The sequence below is a fragment of the Botryllus schlosseri genome, chromosome 10, assembly GCF_051294905.1.
Source record: "Botryllus schlosseri isolate E-star chromosome 10, Bs_hap1, whole genome shotgun sequence".
Classification (NCBI taxonomy): domain Eukaryota; kingdom Metazoa; phylum Chordata; class Ascidiacea; order Stolidobranchia; family Styelidae; genus Botryllus; species Botryllus schlosseri.
In genome coordinates this window covers 21,458,871-21,479,201 of record NC_137245.1, presented here as the reverse complement: position 1 = coordinate 21,479,201, position 20,331 = coordinate 21,458,871, and the positions used below count along the sequence as shown (strand labels likewise).

The 20,331-nt window shown below is 39.1% G+C and overlaps 1 protein-coding gene across 1 annotated transcript; it reads left to right on the top strand.

Annotated features, from left to right (window-relative positions):
• The first annotated feature begins 4,701 nt into the window (after positions 1-4,701).
• Positions 4,702-18,498, top strand: LOC145449151 (uncharacterized). Its single transcript, XM_080327618.1, has 4 exons — positions 4,702-4,892; positions 4,953-5,096; positions 15,259-15,391; positions 18,316-18,498. The coding sequence occupies exons 1-4, from the start codon at positions 4,741-4,743 to the stop codon at positions 18,376-18,378; spliced, it is 492 nt and encodes a 163-aa protein (XP_080183744.1). The 5' UTR covers positions 4,702-4,740; the 3' UTR covers positions 18,379-18,498.
• Positions 18,499-20,331: the final 1,833 nt, after the last annotated feature.

Here is a 20,331-nt window from a genome sequence, read left to right as displayed (position 1 = left end):
TGAGCTTACGGACAATTACCACCCGATATAGCCGACGTATATCGATTATCGATATCATCATCATCATTGGTTTATTAGCAATTCTACCAGTTTAATACACTATACCAGTGGTTCTCAACCGCCGGTCCGCGGACCGGTGCCGGTCCGCGACGACATTCCTGCCGGTCCGCGAGGAATATTACAATTTTATACTTTAATTTCAAGATGCAATGTTGAAGGCTTGTCCTTTGATAAAATAAATAAAACATCTAATTTTAAACTGATTCAAAATTTTGTGAGGTAACACTAGGGCTAGAAACATGTTCGATTTTACTTAAAGTACAAGACGTTTCATTTGACGGCATGCGAGCGACAAATACAGAACAGATACGAGCTCACTCATCGCTAAGCAGCGCAGTTTGATCATTGGTTTTCGATTCATTTATTTTGTGCAGGACCGTAACTGGGGCACCCCAAATGGCCCAATTGGAGAGGGCCGAGCTTGAGAAGGGCCCAAAATTATTTCGCAAATGAATATAAATCATAGCGTGTTATTTTAAAGTTTTTCCAACATTTTTCAATTTCTTTTCGGGCTTTGCACGATTTAGTGTCCCTATATGTCTTGCTTATTAGGTGCCCTTCTCCGAGAAATACGCATGATTTACTGGCATTTCGGCGTCAGCCATTGCCGCACCACGACGTATCCACACATAATGAAGTTTATGTTAACATGGGACTCCGAAATTTGGGCCTAAAATTCGACCGCGAGAAAAGCGCTTCAGTCGTGAATGATCGAAAATTGTCGCCATTGTCGCGATAAGCTACGTAAACTCTCTGCTTACGCTGAGTAGAATGGATGTGATCACAAGTACAGGTGAAAACATCCACCCAAGTGTAGGGTCTTGGGGCGAAGCCCCCGGAAATTTTGCTTATCGCCTTGTCGGGGCCCCAAGATCAACGTTTTTGGGGGTGGGCTGACGAAGTGCTTTTTCGGCCCGGATTTGCGGATGGCAGGTATAGCTGCTGCAATGTGTTATCTTGCGGCACGCACTGTATTCGCAGTTGCCGGAGTAGCCTGCGTCTGGTGGCAGTGGGCAACGAGCAAGGTAGCACGACAAGGTGCTTGGTTCGACTCCGATACGCCTCTTCTCTTGATATTGTCGGTCGGTATTGAGTTGGCGTGGCCGTTTAAACCCACGGCCTTTGGCGCGAAAGACTGTAAACGACTCTCAGCGCGGTAGCACGTTTATCTGGACAAGGCAATTTTACCTCGACTTGGCAGACTCACTACCATAAAATCACATGGATGCCATCATGAATATTATTAAATACGATCAAAACCCTCCAAATGTCACTCTCTAGCATCATATAATTGCCAAAAACGGTTGCATACTTTACATTTTGGCTTCATTTCAATTTTGACAGTTCACCGGTCCGCCAGACATTTTTTGAAATTTTACCGGTCCGCGAGGCGAAAAAGGTTGAGAACCACTGCACTATACCACAAACATGCGATACAATGAAAGGTTAGAAAGGTGTCGAAGCGACTTGGAGTAGGTCATGGAATCAACCACCCACCTTGGCCTAGGGCCTAGGCGATGTAAAGAGGAGGCATGCACATTGAATGAAAAGTAAAAGAAGATAGTATAAAATAGCAAGCGACAAAATGGGGTGGCATGTCATGGAAGGCGAGATCGATAGGTCAAGTAGTGGTCCGGTAATCTTGAGGACGGACTAGTATTTATTTAGTAGTAATTGCTTGTATTTCGACTTGAATGTGGACATGCTCGTCGACTGAAGGATGGCCAGCGGGATACTGTTCCACACGCCAGGTCCGGCATATTTGATGGAGCGGTGATCTCTTCGGTCTATCCAATGATATATATATATATATCATTGGTCTATCATATGATATTTGGACGACGTGTACGCGCGTGTGTTGCACTTGTGCGCTTTTGATTCCGAGGTAAAGAAGTCATTTAAATATTCGGGGCAATGACCGCAGTGGAACTGTGATACATACACTTCGCGATTTCTAGTTTCCGCATATCTTCTATGTTTAGGACACCGAATCTTTTCAGCAGCGACTTGTTGATTGACAATATGGGATATGGTTGGAACCCTAAAAATAGTCGGTTCAACAGCATAGTACAGATATTTCATCAAAAGAGCTATATTTATCCTATATGTTCCATTGTCAATGGCAATCAACTATGACGTCACAATTGAATATTCGTGACGTCCTGGCTTAAAAAATATGTTTTAAACAAGGGCCTTGTTTTAAACATGTCTGTTTTAAATTGTTTATTGTTTTAAATGCAACCCTAGTTTTGCCGCTACAGCATAATGCAGCTAGACAGTGTAGCCTGAATAGCCTGAAATTCTGAGAAAATACTATTCACGTGTGACAAAAAATGCAGAGATGCAGAGATTTCACAGAAATAAAGGAAATCCCAATCACCGAGTTTACCGGGAAGAGTCCGAGAAGCGATAATAACGATGCGAAAACCATTACCACATCACTGTATTACGCATAAATACAAAATTGTTATGGGGAACTCCAGATTTTTGCAGCAAATGCGGCATTGGTGGCATTTGCAAAAGTCGGCAGTAAGTTCCGTAGATCAGTAGGCTAGCAGAATAAAAACTTGAGTGGGAATGAGAAAATTGCATTGAATCCTAATGAAAAACACTCGGAAATGATTTTTTTATTTTACTTATAGGTTACTCTGGAAAATAATTTAATTATTTGGACATATACGCATGGGCGTTGGCCCTATTCGTGAAACTAGGTTTCGGTGCAATTATTTAAGCTATTCCTCTTACAACACATACGATCGATGGACTGGACATGAAGGTGAAAGAGCAACGGGTCGTGGTGATTCGTGTGTTATGAAAATAAAGGAAAATGATGTAAACCCACTTTTCGATAATTATTCGATAAATTGCTTCTTTTACTGCGATAATTTAACCCATTGCAAACTGTATTTACAGGAAAGGATAACTAGAATTACTGCATTGGTTGCTTGATTTATTTTTGTAAATTATCAATACTAAGACATCGAATGCAACTTCATAGCAGTTATTCAGAATATATGGGTGATTTCGGATAGGAAGCTGTAAATCAACAGTAGACTATGCTGCAAGCGTTATGGTGGCGCGATGCTTTTGTCGGGAACAGTAGGCTAAGCTATTTCGAACTTATTCAGATACTACATCATATGATACATATGCCGTCTGAATGTAAAGATTGTTCTGCCGACACTATTGATAGCTTACATACGTTAAATCAATGCTCGTAAGAGAGAGACAGAGACAGCGACAGAGAGATGGTGGATGTTCAATTTCGCCTGTACCATCGAAATGCTCTGACGTCGGAGATGCGATACGACCGTAAGGTCATCTAGTCTGCAGCCCCGCCTTTTTCTCCTCCCTGCTATCCATGAATGACGAGCGCCTAGCCGTGGATATCAATTTGTGAGTTGTAGGTCTGACCCAACCGGGGATCGAACCCACGACCTACCGACCAAAAAGCCGGATGAATCACCATTACGCTATCTCGCTCGGGGGAAAGAGAGTAGCGTATAGTGGAGTACTGTACTCTGTACTATGTACGATTGCCGCTACCGCCACTAAAATTTGCAATGGCCGGAGTCCACAAATCACGTCGATTAAAAATTTCCGAGCCGAAGGGTATTTTTGAATTCTTATAGATTGAAAATCGTAACTTATACCCATAATAGCTCCTGATAGCAATGTTTTGATCACGTTTAGGCCACTCCAAATCATGACTGAATACCGGGATTTAAAGATCGCAGTTTCGGTCATTCGACGAAGACAAATTCCTAATATAGGCCTGTACGCTTCCTAAAGTGGAAGTAAATCCTATTATTTGCATTATAGCACATCCAATGATGTATACTTAGACCTGATTGATGCACAACTCCACGGTGTCTCAGCTAGACGCACACTGTATAAATTTGTACATGGTTATTCTGCTATCATAAAGTCAGCAGGCCTAACGGCAATTACTGAGCATGCCAAAGCAATTTGTTTGAGATGTGTCTGATAATGTAATGATTCTAATGAACATATTGAAAACGTAGTATTGATGACGCCACTCATCAGTTCAGCCTAGAGGTTCATTCATAATATTTCGGGGAGTAAAATATTTAATGGCTTGGAAATTGACTCGAAAATTTGATTGCGAGTCACGAGTCGTTTCCTATTTCACATACGTCGAGTCCCAGTCAAGTCAAGTCATTGTAAAGAGGTAGCCTAATTGGAATGACGTCAAGTGACTCGAAAAATGAGTCAAGACATAATTCGAGTCATCCCCACAATGGCATTTAGACCTACAACACGCTCTTTTTTATGAACAATATCCGTATCAACCCATGACCCAACAGCATTTTTGGATCACGTTTTTGACTTCTCGATTTCTGTTACGGTCGTATACGAATGCATGTCTCACCCAGAGGTGGTCAGTAGCAAGCGCTCCTACAATTGCCGAGTAAAGTTTGGCTACTGGCACAGGAACAATGTTTTGCTATAGCAGTTTAAATATCAAGTCGTTTTCTAGCGAGTGAAAGTATCTTATTCAATTATTACTTATTGTATCATTCTCATAATTGCTTTGTTGGTATTTCCCTCTCTTCTTTTTTCCGAGTGCTTATACAGTACACACTATACGCAGGCTATATATATGAGATGAACCACCCGGATTATAATTCGTTTTATCCGTAAACGAAGCTGCTAATCATGATTTCCTTTCTGATAGTCGCTAGCTTGTTGGGCTTAGTCAGCTCCGACGCACCTGGCGAATTGAAACCGGTCCCCGCTCCCGATGGAAGCACAACCTTGGGCGCAAGCCGATCCATTCTTCCTAATTATGGATCATGCGCGCCCGAAAGGTAGGCAGTGCTGGTAGATCGCGATGAGTATTGCTTTTCAATAGAAATTATAAATTTTAGAAAATTTCTCACCAAGTGTCGGCCTTCATCGATCGCTAAAAGGTGCCCAACTTCTCGATGCTTTGCCGAGGCGACAGAGGGATATTATTGCGGCCTGAAATTCACGTTCTACAAAACGCATAAGTATATCGCCACAGGCTGCAGGTTCGTGAATTAAAGTTCCATTTTGGCTACATGCGGTACCAAACTCCGTGCGCTGTAACACTGCAGCTATATACAGTGATATGTGTGACTTTGAAGTAGGCTATAATACACTACTATTTCTACTATAAATACGTGACCATATATTTCTAGTTTCCATTCAACTCGAATCGAACAGATCAGTAGGTCGTGTGTTCAATCCCCGGTTGGGTCAGACCAATTATGTGATCAGTAAAAGTGGTATCCGTGGCCTTCCCGCTTGGAGCTCAGTATTACTGGGAAGGCATGGAGGGGTGGTGCAAGACTTCGAAGGCCTACAGGGTTATTTCTGCACCTGCCTTGTCCAGCGGCATCTGCTCACTAGGGCTGTTCAAAAATAACGTTTTTTCCGGATTCCAGCTATTCACTGATTAAATTGTCAGTTCACCCTAAAAAACGTTGCACACCAAATTTGGTTCAATTCGAGTCCGACCGATATCGACTCTGGAAATCATTAACATATGTTGTAGGTTTATCTAGGAGTCTCTTCGCAATCTGATAAGCATTAGTGGCATCTTTAAAAGCCTGAAAGTGGGCCGTGCTACAAGTCGGCAGCAACGGAAACACAATAAGGAATACCGGCCTGGTGTAAATGACCTTTGCAGTCGAAAAACACCATGAATACTACGAACAACGACACACGTTATATATAAGCTCCAGCAAATCTTCAACGAATATATGGTTGACAGCGTAAGTAGTAGTATAGATCGGTCGTGAGGTGCGTGGGGCTCTTATGGGTGCGGTGGCACGGTGCCGTGAAAACTCGTGGTGGCACGGTGACCCTTATCTCTTATGGGTGCGGTGGCACGGTGCCATTGTGTCTTATGGCTGCGGTGGGCATGGTTACCTTTTCGGGTATAGGCTGCGGCGGTACGGTGCCGTGAAAACTCGTGGTGGCATGGTTACCTTTTCGGGTATAGGCTGCGGCGGCACGGTGTCGTGAAAACTCGTGGCGGCATGGTTACCTTTTCGGGTATAGGCGCGGTGACATGGTGACCTTTCAGGTAGAGATGATTTGACTAACGTTGTGGGTATAGGCGGCGGTGGCACGGTGTTGAATATGTATCAAGTAAATACTGACGTGAATGGTTCTTAGTTAATGTATACGTCACAAATTATTATATATGACCAATTTGAAGTAATCCCAACGTTTACGGTGAGTGCGACAATGATATATCGTTATTCTTATGGCGGGGGTCGCAAGCGGCTCTTATGTCTTATGGCGGGGGTGACAAGCGGCTATTGTGGCTTGTGGTCGCACGGTAACCCTTTTCAGCATAGGGATCGGTCGCACGCGGCTTCGTTGTTGGTATGTCGTACTTTCAGCCAAAAGGTGTGAAATAATTTGGTGAATCTAGGAATCACTAGCAAGGTAATATTCGGTAATTAGTTTACCAGAGAGCCGACGTAGACGGCGATTCCAATATCAACAATAACCGCGTTCGCAAACTATCACTTCAAATAGGTGTGAAATAGATTACAAATCCTACGATCACTCACAAGATACCGCTTCAGGCATATCGATCTATCGCTCAATACATAATCGAAGTTGAATTGTAATTGAATGCGTAAATTTATAACCTCGACATCAAGATTCGAAAACAACAACTTGATGCTTTATGTTCTAAGTCTAATTGCATGATAAGCACAATAATGGGGCGAATAACAGAACCGCCACCGGCGGGACTAGAATACCAACAAATTGTCACTTATTTCTACTCTAACCGTAATCCTTCGCGAAGTTGACACTTATTCAAAAAGGTGTGAAATAATTTGAAAATCCTACGAACGCTCACAGGATAACGCTGCAGACATAACCATCGCTCGCGACTTGGTGTTACAGGCATGCCGATCACTCACGAGGTATTATTTTGGTAATTAGTTTGTCGCAGAACTGGATTTCTCTGGTAAGATTAAATATGTAACGAATAACAGAACCGTCGCAGACGGTGATTCGAATACCGACAAATTCTCACTTATTTCTGATCCAACCCTAATCCTCTGTGAAGTTGACGCTTATTCAAAAAAGGTGTGAAATAATTGTAAAAATCCTACGTCGCTGACACGATAATGCATCAGGCATAGCGATCTAGTTATAGTACAGCGTCGGAATCCATTCGCGAGACGTTCTATAGGTCAATTGAGATAATCCGAAACGAAATATTTTGACTCCGGCGTAGTGTGAATTGAAATAGGATTGACAAACATGACTACCATCTTTCCAAGTACCATTTCGATATTATACGCACATTGATTTGAAACAAGTAATGAAACATTACAACTCTATTCACGATCCAGCTTTCCGTTTGTCAAAGATACATTTTAACATCTTACCATACTCAAAAGAATTATTCATAACATTAACCGGTGTTAAAAATCTAGTTTTCACTTACTTGATTATATCACTACAACTCGCAAACTTGAATTAATTCATCCTGGTTGTATTCATATGACCGATAATTTTTATTCAACTGTAAAGGTCGTTACTATTCTGTAAGACAAAGTATTTACTAATCGGTACATATACGACTTGACATAACCTATTACATTTTGAGTATACGAGATTTGAGTGTCTGAACAATAACTGAGAATTAAATTAACACAAGTGAATCCGAATATTACAGCGTAAAAGATATTGGAATGTCAGCAACTCTGTACGGTCATATTTACTACCACATTACCTAATTTACCCGGCCAACTTGTCATGATCATTCCTGAAATCAACACAAACATGACCACTGACTTGAGTTAACCACAAAACAGCATCAAGTTTTAAATCCACTTGTAGCTTACGGATTATTTGAATGCGGGTTATGTTTTATTGCAATTGAGTTAACGGAAATAGTATTACGGCTCGACATCTTACCATCGTACGATATTCAAAGAGTCAACCACAAAAACATTGTCAAGTAAATCCGTTACCCGACCAACTCAAGCAGTATCAGTATGAAAAACAGCCAAGCATACACGAGTCCATACAATCACTAAATCCTAAAATCCATAACAAGTTCGATTTTACTCATATCCCTACGACGCATCATTTTTATTCAACTTTAAAAGTCGTTACTATTCTGTAAGATAGAGGAATTACTCCGCGGTATATTCTGCAAGACAAAGTAATTATTACTCGATATATTTTGTAAGACAAAAGTAATTACTCTTCGGAACAGGCGACTAGAGATTAACATAATATGTTTGAGTATACGAGATTTGAAAGTCTGATCAACGTATAGTTGCGACTTCATTTCTTACAATCGAACGCTGGTGTTATATCGAAAGTTATCATTCTGTTAACATAAGGATTGATACATTGTTGTGAAATATGCAATAGTTGATCATGACTTGATTATTAAATTATTCGCATTAATTAGACCCGGCGTTGTGGTAAAGGTTATTATGACAGCAACAAACTTTTCACTACCATGGCTATTAACATATTGAGTTGTAAAACTATACTTATCTGAAATGTTCATGATTGAAAAATTATTCCACTTTGGTACATATCACTCTGCGTATCGCGGATATCAGAAAATATTTTACAAATGTAATTGTTTCCAGTAAAGTATTTTTCCAAGTGAAAATGATTTGTTAGTATGGGTAAACGCCAGATCTTCAAAGGAAAATGATATTTTTACTCAGGTAAACGGTGGATCGCCAAGTGAAAATGGTTTGTTGCTCAGGGAAAAAATATATTTCCAAGTGAAAAAGGTTTGTTACCCAGAGAAAAAATATATTTCCAAGTGAAAAAGGGTTTGTTACTCAAGGAAAAAATATATTTCTAAACGAAAATAGTTTGCTACTCTAGGAAAAAAAATATATTTCCAAACGAAAACGATATTGTTACTAGGGTAAGAGGTGTGTGTTCAGTGTCGTTGGTCTTGTTAAACGTAGTTGTCCAGTTGTACCATATACTTGTCGTGAGTCTACAATTAAGAAGGGGGAGAATAAAAACACTATTATGAGTGTCAGAAGGTTGTTGCATGTAGATTTGACAGTAACCCTATCATTCGCATATGACAAACACAATCATGACCGCGAATACATGTAACTAACTTGTTCGGTCTCAATCAATGCAAAAGAGATGATTCGTTTTTGAAGCCGTAGCGAAGACCACATGTAAATCTATGCGATAGACTTCTATCTCCTTACATTCAGTCGTGTCGTGTCCATTTTAATACGGGCCCCACATGTATGCCATGCACACACCAACACCGTAAACAGAAGTCGATGATTTTGATTAATAAAAATATTTCTTGACTACATCGGAATGTCTATGTTGTAGAAAGTAAATACTTTTATGGTGTTGTGTGTTTAATGAAAGCGATTGGTTACAAGTATGTTTGTGGCGGAATAAAATTTATTTTTCTGTGTGTGGCAGTTTGTGAGGAAATGAAAATAGATTCGTGGTTTTATTTGGATTGCACTGTTTTAATGTATGCTTCAACATGGAGACTTGACGCTGAACAACAACTCGATACACTAAACAATTTGTCACTGGTGGGCAAAGGGTTTGGAAAATTTTAATACAGCTCCATCTACTGGTTGTTGTGAGGACAATCATGTGATGACTCAGCACTTTTCGGTAGCAAAGTAGATTGATCTATGTGAAAGATGTAAGGGTCGCGACTAGAAAACATATGTACTCTGTTGTTGGAGTATCTGGTTTATTGTTATGACATTGACAGAACCCTCGGGAAGTGGGTATGCTTTTCTTTCACGAAAGTTTACGCGGTTCCGTTGTAATGAATTTGTGTTAACTAAACTTGGCTCGACTTACACATGGTATTCGCATACTGCACGCATACAAACTTTTGTGTAAATAACTCTGATGTTTCTGTTCTTACTAGTTCTGTGTTGAACTATTTGATCATTAAGATACATGAACAACCATTCAGACAATAAAGTTCTTGTGACATCGAAACAGTTTGAAAGCGCCACCAATCATTGTACAGGTTCGTAGCATGGGAATATCGAATATTTTCGTGTGTCATGAATATCTTTCTTATACACTTAGTATGAAATGAGATAATAATTAGTGTCCTACAAAAGTAAAACATGTTGTGTTTGATTGCATACTTTTTATCGTTGTTCGTTGTGGCTTTGAAAGATGGATGAGTTAACATTTAAATATAGTAAGCGGAACAACTCGAGTAATAAATTTTACTCGTTTGAAAATCGACTCGTTTGAAAATACCGATCAATGGAGTAACAGTATCAATATAAATAATATATTTTTTTTTGCGATATGTACCAACCTTCTAAGTATAACTTGTCAAAAATTTTTCATGTCATAGAAAAGTCGGTTGTTACGAATTCGACACAAATGTACTTCGATTATTACGATGATGGAAATTACGGTCAACGAAGTATTTCGAGGTGGATGTGTATCGTTTGGTATGTTCACCAATCACTAAATGTCGGTTAGTTAAACGATACATTTACAAGTTTACCGAAATCTTGATTTACAAATGACAGCTTGATGATGTAAAGCCCAACCACTCAAATGTGTTCATTGCAAAGTATTTGATCCAAACAAAATATCGAAAGGAGACCAACACATTGGTTTCATTTCCGAGTTGGTGAACATTTTTCTGCTGGACCTATATGATTTACATTTAGAAAACGATCTACACCGATTAGGTGACACTGTTTAATATCCAACGAGTGAGTGAAATTTCTTAGGGTTTTGATTTACCGAGTTAATTATCAGCGATGGCCAGGTATGATTTGTATTTAGAAAAAGCGATCCACACCGATTAGGCGACACTGTTTAATATCCAATGAGTGAGTGAAATTTCTTAGGGGTTTGATTTATCGAGTTAACTACCAGCGATTCAATCACATCCAAGTAACGTATTTTAGTGACCGAGTATTGTGACGAATGACAATGCGAAAATTTCCAATTTCTCTGATCGTGTGCGTTACACAATTAGTTCTAGTACGCATTCAGTGAACATCATACAAATTGACAACAACTTTCCTTAGTTTGGTTACATGATGACAATTATTCTGGAGATTCGAACCGATATCACTACTATGAACAGCAATACAAACACATTTTTGTAGATTTCAGTGTAGCACATACTTCGATATTATTGTTATGGGTTTTGTATTAACCAAGACCAGTTGAATAGAATCGATCCTGTAAAGATACCTCTATTTACTTTTTTTGATGATCAAAGTCTTAGAGTGTGACCTCGTAATGTTTTTACATTTCACGCCTTTTCGACAGAGAGTGTGAACACAGTTTAACACAGATTAAATGACACCGCCCCGGAGCCCAAAGTGATATTTTCATACTGCGTAATGTGCGTATGTTTCAATTCGATGTCACAGATTCCGACAATAAAGTATTGCACCGGTTGTTAATAAGCAAACGAAATTGTTGTTTCATCTTTAGTCTTGGTTACTGGAAACAATTACATTTGTAAAATATTTTCTGATATCCGCGATACGCAGAGTGATATGTACCAAAGTGGAATAATTTTTCAATCATGAACATTTCAGATAAGTATAGTTTTACAACTCAATATGTTAATAGCCATGGTAGTGAAAAGTTTGTTGCTGTCATAATAACCTTTACCACAACGCCGGGTCTAATTAATGCGAATAATTTAATAATCAAGTCATGATCAACTATTGCATATTTCACATCAATGTATCAATCCTTATGTTAACAGAATGATAACTTTCGATATAACACCAGCGTTCGATTGTAAGAAATGAAGTCGCAACTATACGTTGATCAGACTTTCAAATCTCGTATACTCAAACATATTATGTTAATCTCTAGTCGCCTGTTCCGAAGAGTAATTACTTTTGTCTTACAAAATATATCGAGTAATAATTACTTTGTCTTGCAGAATATACCGCGGAGTAATTCCTCTATCTTACAGAATAGTAACGACTTTTAAAGTTGAATAAAAATGATGCGTCGTAGGGATATGAGTAAAATCGAACTTGTTATGGATTTTAGGATTTAGTGATTGTATGGACTCGTGTATGCTTGGCTGTTTTTCATACTGATACTGCTTGAGTTGGTCGGGTAACGGATTTACTTGACAATGTTTTTGTGGTTGACTCTTTGAATATCGTACGATGGTAAGATGTCGAGCCGTAATACTATTTCCGTTAACTCAATTGCAATAAAACATAACCCGCATTCAAATAATCCGTAAGCTACAAGTGGATTTAAAACTTGATGCTGTTTTGTGGTTAACTCAAGTCAGTGGTCATGTTTGTGTTGATTTCAGGAATGATCATGACAAGTTGGCCGGGTAAATTAGGTAATGTGGTAGTAAATATGACCGTACAGAGTTGCTGACATTCCAATATCTTTTACGCTGTAATATTCGGATTCACTTGTGTTAATTTAATTCTCAGTTATTGTTCAGACACTCAAATCTCGTATACTCAAAATGTAATAGGTTATGTCAAGTCGTATATGTACCGATTAGTAAATACTTTGTCTTACAGAATAGTAACGACCTTTACAGTTGAATAAAAATTATCGGTCATATGAATACAACCAGGATGAATTAATTCAAGTTTGCGAGTTGTAGTGATATAATCAAGTAAGTGAAAACTAGATTTTTAACACCGGTTAATGTTATGAATAATTCTTTTGAGTATGGTAAGATGTTAAAATGTATCTTTGACAAACGGAAAGCTGGATCGTGAATAGAGTTGTAATGTTTCATTACTTGTTTCAAATCAATGTGCGTATAATATCGAAATGGTACTTGGAAAGATGGTAGTCATGTTTGTCAATCCTATTTCAATTCACACTACGCCGGAGTCAAAATATTTCGTTTCGGATTATCTCAATTGACCTATAGAACGTCTCGCGAATGGATTCCGACGCTGTACTATAACTAGATCGCTATGCCTGATGCATTATCGTGTCAGCGACGTAGGATTTTTACAATTATTTCACACCTTTTTTGAATAAGCGTCAACTTCACAGCGGATTAGGGTTGGATCAGAAATAAGTGAGAATTTGTCGGTATTCGAATCACCGTCTGCGACGGTTCTGTTATTCGTTACATATTTAATCTTACCAGAGAAATCCAGTTCTGCGACAAACTAATTACCAAAATAATACCTCGTGAGTGATCGGCATGCCTGTAACACCAAGTCGCGAGCGATGGTTATGTCTGCAGCGTTATCCTGTGAGCGTTCGTAGGATTTTCAAATTATTTCACACCTTTTTGAATAAGTGTCAACTTCGCGAAGGATTACGGTTAGAGTAGAAATAAGTGACAATTTGTTGGTATTCTAGTCCCGCCGGTGGCGGTTCTGTTATTCGCCCCATTATTGTGCTTATCATGCAATTAGACTTAGAACATAAAGCATCAAGTTGTTGTTTTCGAATCTTGATGTCGAGGTTATAAATTTACGCATTCAATTACAATTCAACTTCGATTATGTATTGAGCGATAGATCGATATGCCTGAAGCGGTATCTTGTGAGTGATCGTAGGATTTGTAATCTATTTCACACCTATTTGAAGTGATAGTTTGCGAACGCGGTTATTGTTGATATTGGAATCGCCGTCTACGTCGGCTCTCTGGTAAACTAATTACCGAATATTACCTTGCTAGTGATTCCTAGATTCACCAAATTATTTCACACCTTTTGGCTGAAAGTACGACATACCAACAACGAAGCCGCGTGCGACCGATCCCTATGCTGAAAAGGGTTACCGTGCGACCACAAGCCACAATAGCCGCTTGTCACCCCCGCCATAAGACATAAGAGCCGCTTGCGACCCCCGCCATAAGAATAACGATATATCATTGTCGCACTCACCGTAAACGTTGGGATTACTTCAAATTGGTCATATATAATAATTTGTGACGTATACATTAACTAAGAACCATTCACGTCAGTATTTACTTGATACATATTCAACACCGTGCCACCGCCGCCTATACCCACAACGTTAGTCAAATCATCTCTACCTGAAAGGTCACCATGTCACCGCGCCTATACCCGAAAAGGTAACCATGCCGCCACGAGTTTTCACGACACCGTGCCGCCGCAGCCTATACCCGAAAAGGTAACCATGCCACCACGAGTTTTCACGGCACCGTACCGCCGCAGCCTATACCCGAAAAGGTAACCATGCCCACCGCAGCCATAAGACACAATGGCACCGTGCCACCGCACCCATAAGAGATAAGGGTCACCGTGCCACCACGAGTTTTCACGGCACCGTGCCACCGCACCCATAAGAGCCCCACGCACCTCACGACCGATCTATACTACTACTAGCGTATAGTGTCACAACAATCTTCTAATGAATCGTGTCCAGTTGTTCAAATTAATCAGCATTGCTGCTCAGGCAGCAGAAGAAGTAATGCCGTAAACTGCTACTCGATTACATGTAGAAGTAACGATTTTCTAAGACATTCTGAAACCAATTCAAGTACACGCATAAAATGATACAACCTAAAATTACTTAAGTAAGCAGTTTTATAAAGTAGATGTGGTCGAGGCGTCGCATATCTTTAATGTTGAATCGGAGGGGGTTACACTTTCGAAATTTCTTTGCCACAATGCAAAATGATTGATGGCGGTATAAATCGAGCGATTTTTGCAAATATACCCTGCTGCCTTGATACAGGGGCAATTTCTCCCAGTTCTTACGAAGATTTCACTCACGAAAGTGATGGAAACCAAACCAATAATTACTTTCTACTTTAGTAGGAAAGTAATTAATTTATAAAAACTAGTAGTTTTTCGTCAAACATAGTTCGAAATTATAACTGCTTTAATAAGTATGGTGAATTTACACAAAACCTATACTTGAGTAGGAGTAGAAGTACTCCGTTACTGACCACGTCTGATCGTGATAATGACTCGATTCGTATAGCATATTGACGATTGACTCGACCAAGACAAATCATATTGCTGAATATGAGTTCATTTTTCTATGTATTTCCTTAGTGAGTAGCCTATATAAGCGGGAAAAAACAAAATCAGAACCACGTGACTTTACAGTTATTATGTGACGTAACGAGCAATGTGACGACACAAAGCATTAAAAACGAATAATGTGGGAAGCCCGCCCCACCCGGTGCAACCAAATCAGCGTTCTATTTACATATTCTTCCTCACACAGGAAAGAAGGTGAAGTGTGCTCCAGATGTTGCTCCTGGCCAACGTGCAAATGCTACACCACTTACGGTTGGAAAAAAGAAAATGCTATCATCAATCGATACGGATCCTATTACGTCATCAAATTCTATATCAGGGTAAGAAAGTGTGCAATCGCTATCTTAGAACACCGTCATGCATCATGACCATAAACCAGTGATGCTCACTATAGTGTCATCTATGTGATGTATAAGACACAATGCGATGCAATGAACAAATAGAATGACGTTGAAACGAACATGTGGGGCCCATCAATCTAATATCCACCTTGGCATACTGGTGACATTGCATTGATGATGCCAGATATAAGAGTGTCATTGTTAGTGTTCATGATCCGTGTGTTCTTCTTTGACGGTTATGCCTCGCCTTTCCATTCTCTTCTCCGCGACGTATCATTTGAGATATGAGTGATTATGGATTCCAAGACGCTCATCGGCCTTTTGAATAAGGCGAATTTTTGAGTTACCAACATTCTGAGCATACGCACTCATTCGACATAGTTATACATATAGGTCTGTACGCAACAGAGTTGGATCAATTACATTAATTCAGTTCAATTACAATTACAATTGCTCCCTTGCATGTTTCAATTACATTACAATTACAATTACTCAATGCTAAAAATATCAGATTACAATTGCAATTACAATTACTGTTAAACAAGTTATTAATTACAATTACAATTACAATTACTGTTGAACATGTAATTGATTCGGTAGCGACGTAATTAGGAACAATCTCAAGCTATTCATGTTTCATTCATGATACGTTGAATACCCTTTAATTAAACAAAACTCGAACGTATTCGAACTATTTCTAATCATGAGTACTGAAAACTACAAACACACAAATGTGTTTCAAGCGACTGTTAACAAACAAAAGTTTGAGCGACTAACAGCGAATAGGCTATAAGACAATCAATGAAATGTAATCAAACGATTAGGCTATTTAGAGCTGAATGAGGATAATGAAATGTAATTGGTAAGGCGTCAGCGATAAGGATGATGCCGATAAGATGTGTAAAATTAAAATAAATGCAGAAGGAAAAAAACTCCTGATAACTACGAATTACAACATTTTGGTTCGCATTTACATTTTCACTTGCTCGGAGACTGTTAGATTGCATTTGATGAACATTAGGGTGCGAAAATTTTTGGCCCCAGGAAATTTGGCCAAGATTGGAGGTAAGATTGGGATAACATCTCAACAAATGCGTGATCAAGTTTGATGAAGCCTTGATTGGAAAGTTGAATTTCTTTTTGCAATTGTTGCAGCAAGCCTGGGTACTGGTCAGAGATTTAAAAATAAAACTCTGACCGTGTTGTAGGAAATGGTTCAGCACAGGTTTCAGAAGAGTTTATTTTCTGTTCATCCATTTTTGAAATATTAAGATTTACTTTAGCCCACTGGTTCTCTAACTTTTTTAGACACGCCCCCCATTATGACAGTGAAATATTTTGTGCCCCATTATCGTCATATCACACAATGAAACCAGAATGTTAGCAATCCTTACAGATAGTATGATGGTATGGAAGGTTATTTTTGTATGCGGACAACGTCACTCACGGAACTAAAGAGTAAAACAGACGCCACATAACAGTAATGCACATCCATTTTTATTTTAAACCACTGTTGTAGTACAGTTTCATGTAGTGTGGACGTTACGATTTGGACACAAAAATGATATTAGTAAGGAAAATGAGCGCTCCACACACGCTGATGTGGGTTGACACTTCTGCAGTTTTGCATAAAGCGCTGATGAAATGTCTTGTCTTTGTAGCTCCATAATTTGTTTCACATCGTCCAATCGATTCTTAATGTAATTTTTGAGCTCAAGCGGATCTTTTCCGAAATCAAGGGCATATAAATCAGCATGGGCCCCTTTGATGGTGCACGTACAACTTTTCTTTTTGAGTATTAAGTTTGAAATATTGTTATAGTGGAGGCAAATTGACTGACTAATCAACTTTGGATCCTTCACCTACCTATGCGTTGACTACTTCTTTCAATTGTGGAAGTCTCTCAGCATTATATTGACAAGCATTCAACCAGCTACCCCAACGAGTAACTACCTTAGTTTCTTAGGGCCTAATTGTTTCACCGCTTAAATTGGTACTTTTTATTTAAAGTATGCAACTTTATAACTCAAATATGACTATATAACTTGAAAAGCTGATTTATGACCTTGCCAGCAGAATATGACCTTATATGACTTCATAACTTTCTTAATATACCTCACAGGGGCGCGGTTTTTGCGTTAAAATTGATTTCACGACTTACTGATGCATAGAACAAAATATGACTTTAATGACTTTATATGGCCTTAGTTATGACTTTTGATGAGAGAATTCTCCAGTATGAAATTCGGACGATACATAGAGCAATAACTATGAAAGGGAGGTGAATCGCGCCAAGCGCGGAAATAATTTCAGTTTACCGGAGCTTTGCGCCCCCCTTCAGATGCTTTCACGCCACCCAAAGGAGGCACGCCCCCAGTTTGAGAACCACTGGGTTAGCCTATATCGTAATTCACAAAGTTTTCTGTTGCTACTGAAGTATGGGAGACAGTTTAGCATGGCTGAATTATCTAGTTATAACGTGGCACGCATAGAACACCGATGTAAATAGACTAATTATTACAGGTGACGACTGTGTACTAAGGCCTTGAGGCCTTAAGGCCTTGCGGCCTCTCGTCGTCATCCTGGTCCGTTCCGGATTTTCACTGGTGTGACGACTAAATGATTGATTGATTGATTATTTTATGTTGTTATTGTCAGGTTTCCATAACAATGTAATTGAAATTGTAATTGACCAAAATTTTTATCAAATTACAATTACAATTACACAGAATAGAAATGCTTCAATTACAATTACATGAAAAAGATGTAATTAATTACATTCAGCTCAATTATAAATTACAATTGATCCAACTCTGGTACGCAATGAGCACAATTCCGAATGGGCAACTTCGCAGTTTTCGTTATCGTTTTCTAAATATTTTCATTTGCAACTATTCAACCAGCTTCCGAATGGATGCAGTTGCAACGAAGAGCAAAAGGCAACTGACTGGAAGCGGGGATCCTAGACGTGTAGCAAGCCGAAGATATTGAATTAAAAGTCGTGTTATGGACGTCACCGGAGATGCGTCATTATATATTAATTACACTACACGTGTGGCATCTTTATAAACTATTTGGATAAGGGATTCTCGTGAATTGATATCCGAGAAGTTGTCGATTGTGTCGAAGGAATGTCGGATAGGAAATACATTGGTACTTCAAGAAGTATATCTAAAGGCGTAGGCTTTGATAAACCCATATCTCAACGAGAATACTACAGATCCGTTATTTGCTATCTATATGCCTCTCCTATATACCATCCCTTCAAACGCACGAAATAACTGATTCGATCTCTTCAGCCGAAATACCTTCTTAAACGAAGCGCGTTTTAAGCTTATTTTGAATAAGATATACTCGTGAGATACATAATTTGAATAGGCCCTACTGAGACGAATTTTATGTTCATATTGGCACATATATTCACTATATAACAGTGATTATTGATCTGGATGCGATATAACCTTAGGGACGGAGATAGAGCCTTTGGGATACTGATAGCGTTTTTTTACAAGATATCTAGGGGGATCAGTCCTATTCGAATATATGATAGGAACACAAAGAAAAACAACGGACTTCGTTGCAGAAGTGGTATGGGAGAGTGGCATTTACCAATTTGATTTAGGCCTACGCCTCCCGAAAGCATCTCTTATAAAAAGCTACCCAATTGATCATCTTCGTCCAGACCAGGGGTTCCTCACATTTTGTTGCTCGTACCCCTTTGTCAGGTCAGAGCATATGCTTTTTAGCTCCAAATACATATATATTAAATTTTTCAGATATATATTGCTAAATTAAATGGCTGTTACAGCACAATTAAAGTTTAAGCGTGGCGAGATAGCGTAATGGTATAATCCACCGGTTTCGGATTCGAGTCCGACCGAGGTCGACTCCAGAATTCCTACCTAAGTGTTGGAGGTTTATCTAGGCTCCTCCTCGCCGTTTAATCCGTAAGCGGTGTCTTATGAAAAGCCTACAAGTGGGCCGTGCTACATACAAGTCAGCAGCTACGGATTAAACTCGAAGAAAATTGGCCTGGTGTAAATGGCCATAGTAGTCCACAAAAACCATGAATACTACAAGCAACAAACGTTTAACCGGTATTTCACACGAAAATGCAAGTGCCGTAATGTCATTATAGCATTTACAATTCCAAAATAAAACTACTGTGAAATCTGTTTGAAAAGCTGCTCTGTGTCTCAAGGATCTCCATACCCCTTGATGTTCAATTTCGTACCCAAGGGCTATGAGTACCCCCCAGTTGGGAACCCCTGGTTCAGACGGAGTAACTTTTACTCTTCCAACTGCGAAGGGTTCGATGGATGCCTGTATTGTGATGATGGGGTTCGGTTCATTTCAAAAGGTTTAGGAACCACTGTTCAACGCCTTTCAACGGACTCCAATCGGTAGAGGCTGTTAATAAATTCCGATATCATAATTCGAAATTTGAAAATGAATTAGAGATTGTGACGCAAGAAAGACAGATAAACACTAATAAAATATATTCACAAAACCAGAGTGTTAAGCATAGAAGCAATAATAACGGAAAATAAATAATGAAGGCAATAGACGTGGGGCACAATATCTATGATATAGATATTCTTCATCATCGATTTTATTAATTCGCTATAACTGAGAGCCAATGACACAATACTAAGAAATATACCCGAAGAGTATCGAGGCGGTTCTTTTGCCGACGCAGAAGCAGTTGGTCCAGTTTTATGACAGTCGAATGAGACTGGTTTCTATATAGAACATATATAGACAGATAAGTTTCGAAAATGGATAATCAAATGAGGTTGGGAATAGAGATATAGTGAATGAGTTTATTAATATTTGGTAGCTCGATGTTATATGATTCCCGGCTTCAATGACATATTGTCTTTCGTTGAAGAATACATAAATTGTTATGAAAATACATT

Bases quoted from the DNA above. Each gene is read 5' to 3' on its own strand.
- LOC145449151 (XM_080327618.1), top strand. From the start codon at position 4,741: ATGATTTCCTTTCTGATAGTCGCTAGCTTGTTGGGCTTAGTCAGCTCC. The intron at 4,893-4,952 runs GTAGGCAGTGCT...TATAAATTTTAG, and splicing joins GGATCATGCGCGCCCGAAAG to AAAATTTCTCACCAAGTGTC. The intron at 5,097-15,258 runs GTTCGTGAATTA...TTCCTCACACAG, and splicing joins TATATCGCCACAGGCTGCAG to GAAAGAAGGTGAAGTGTGCT.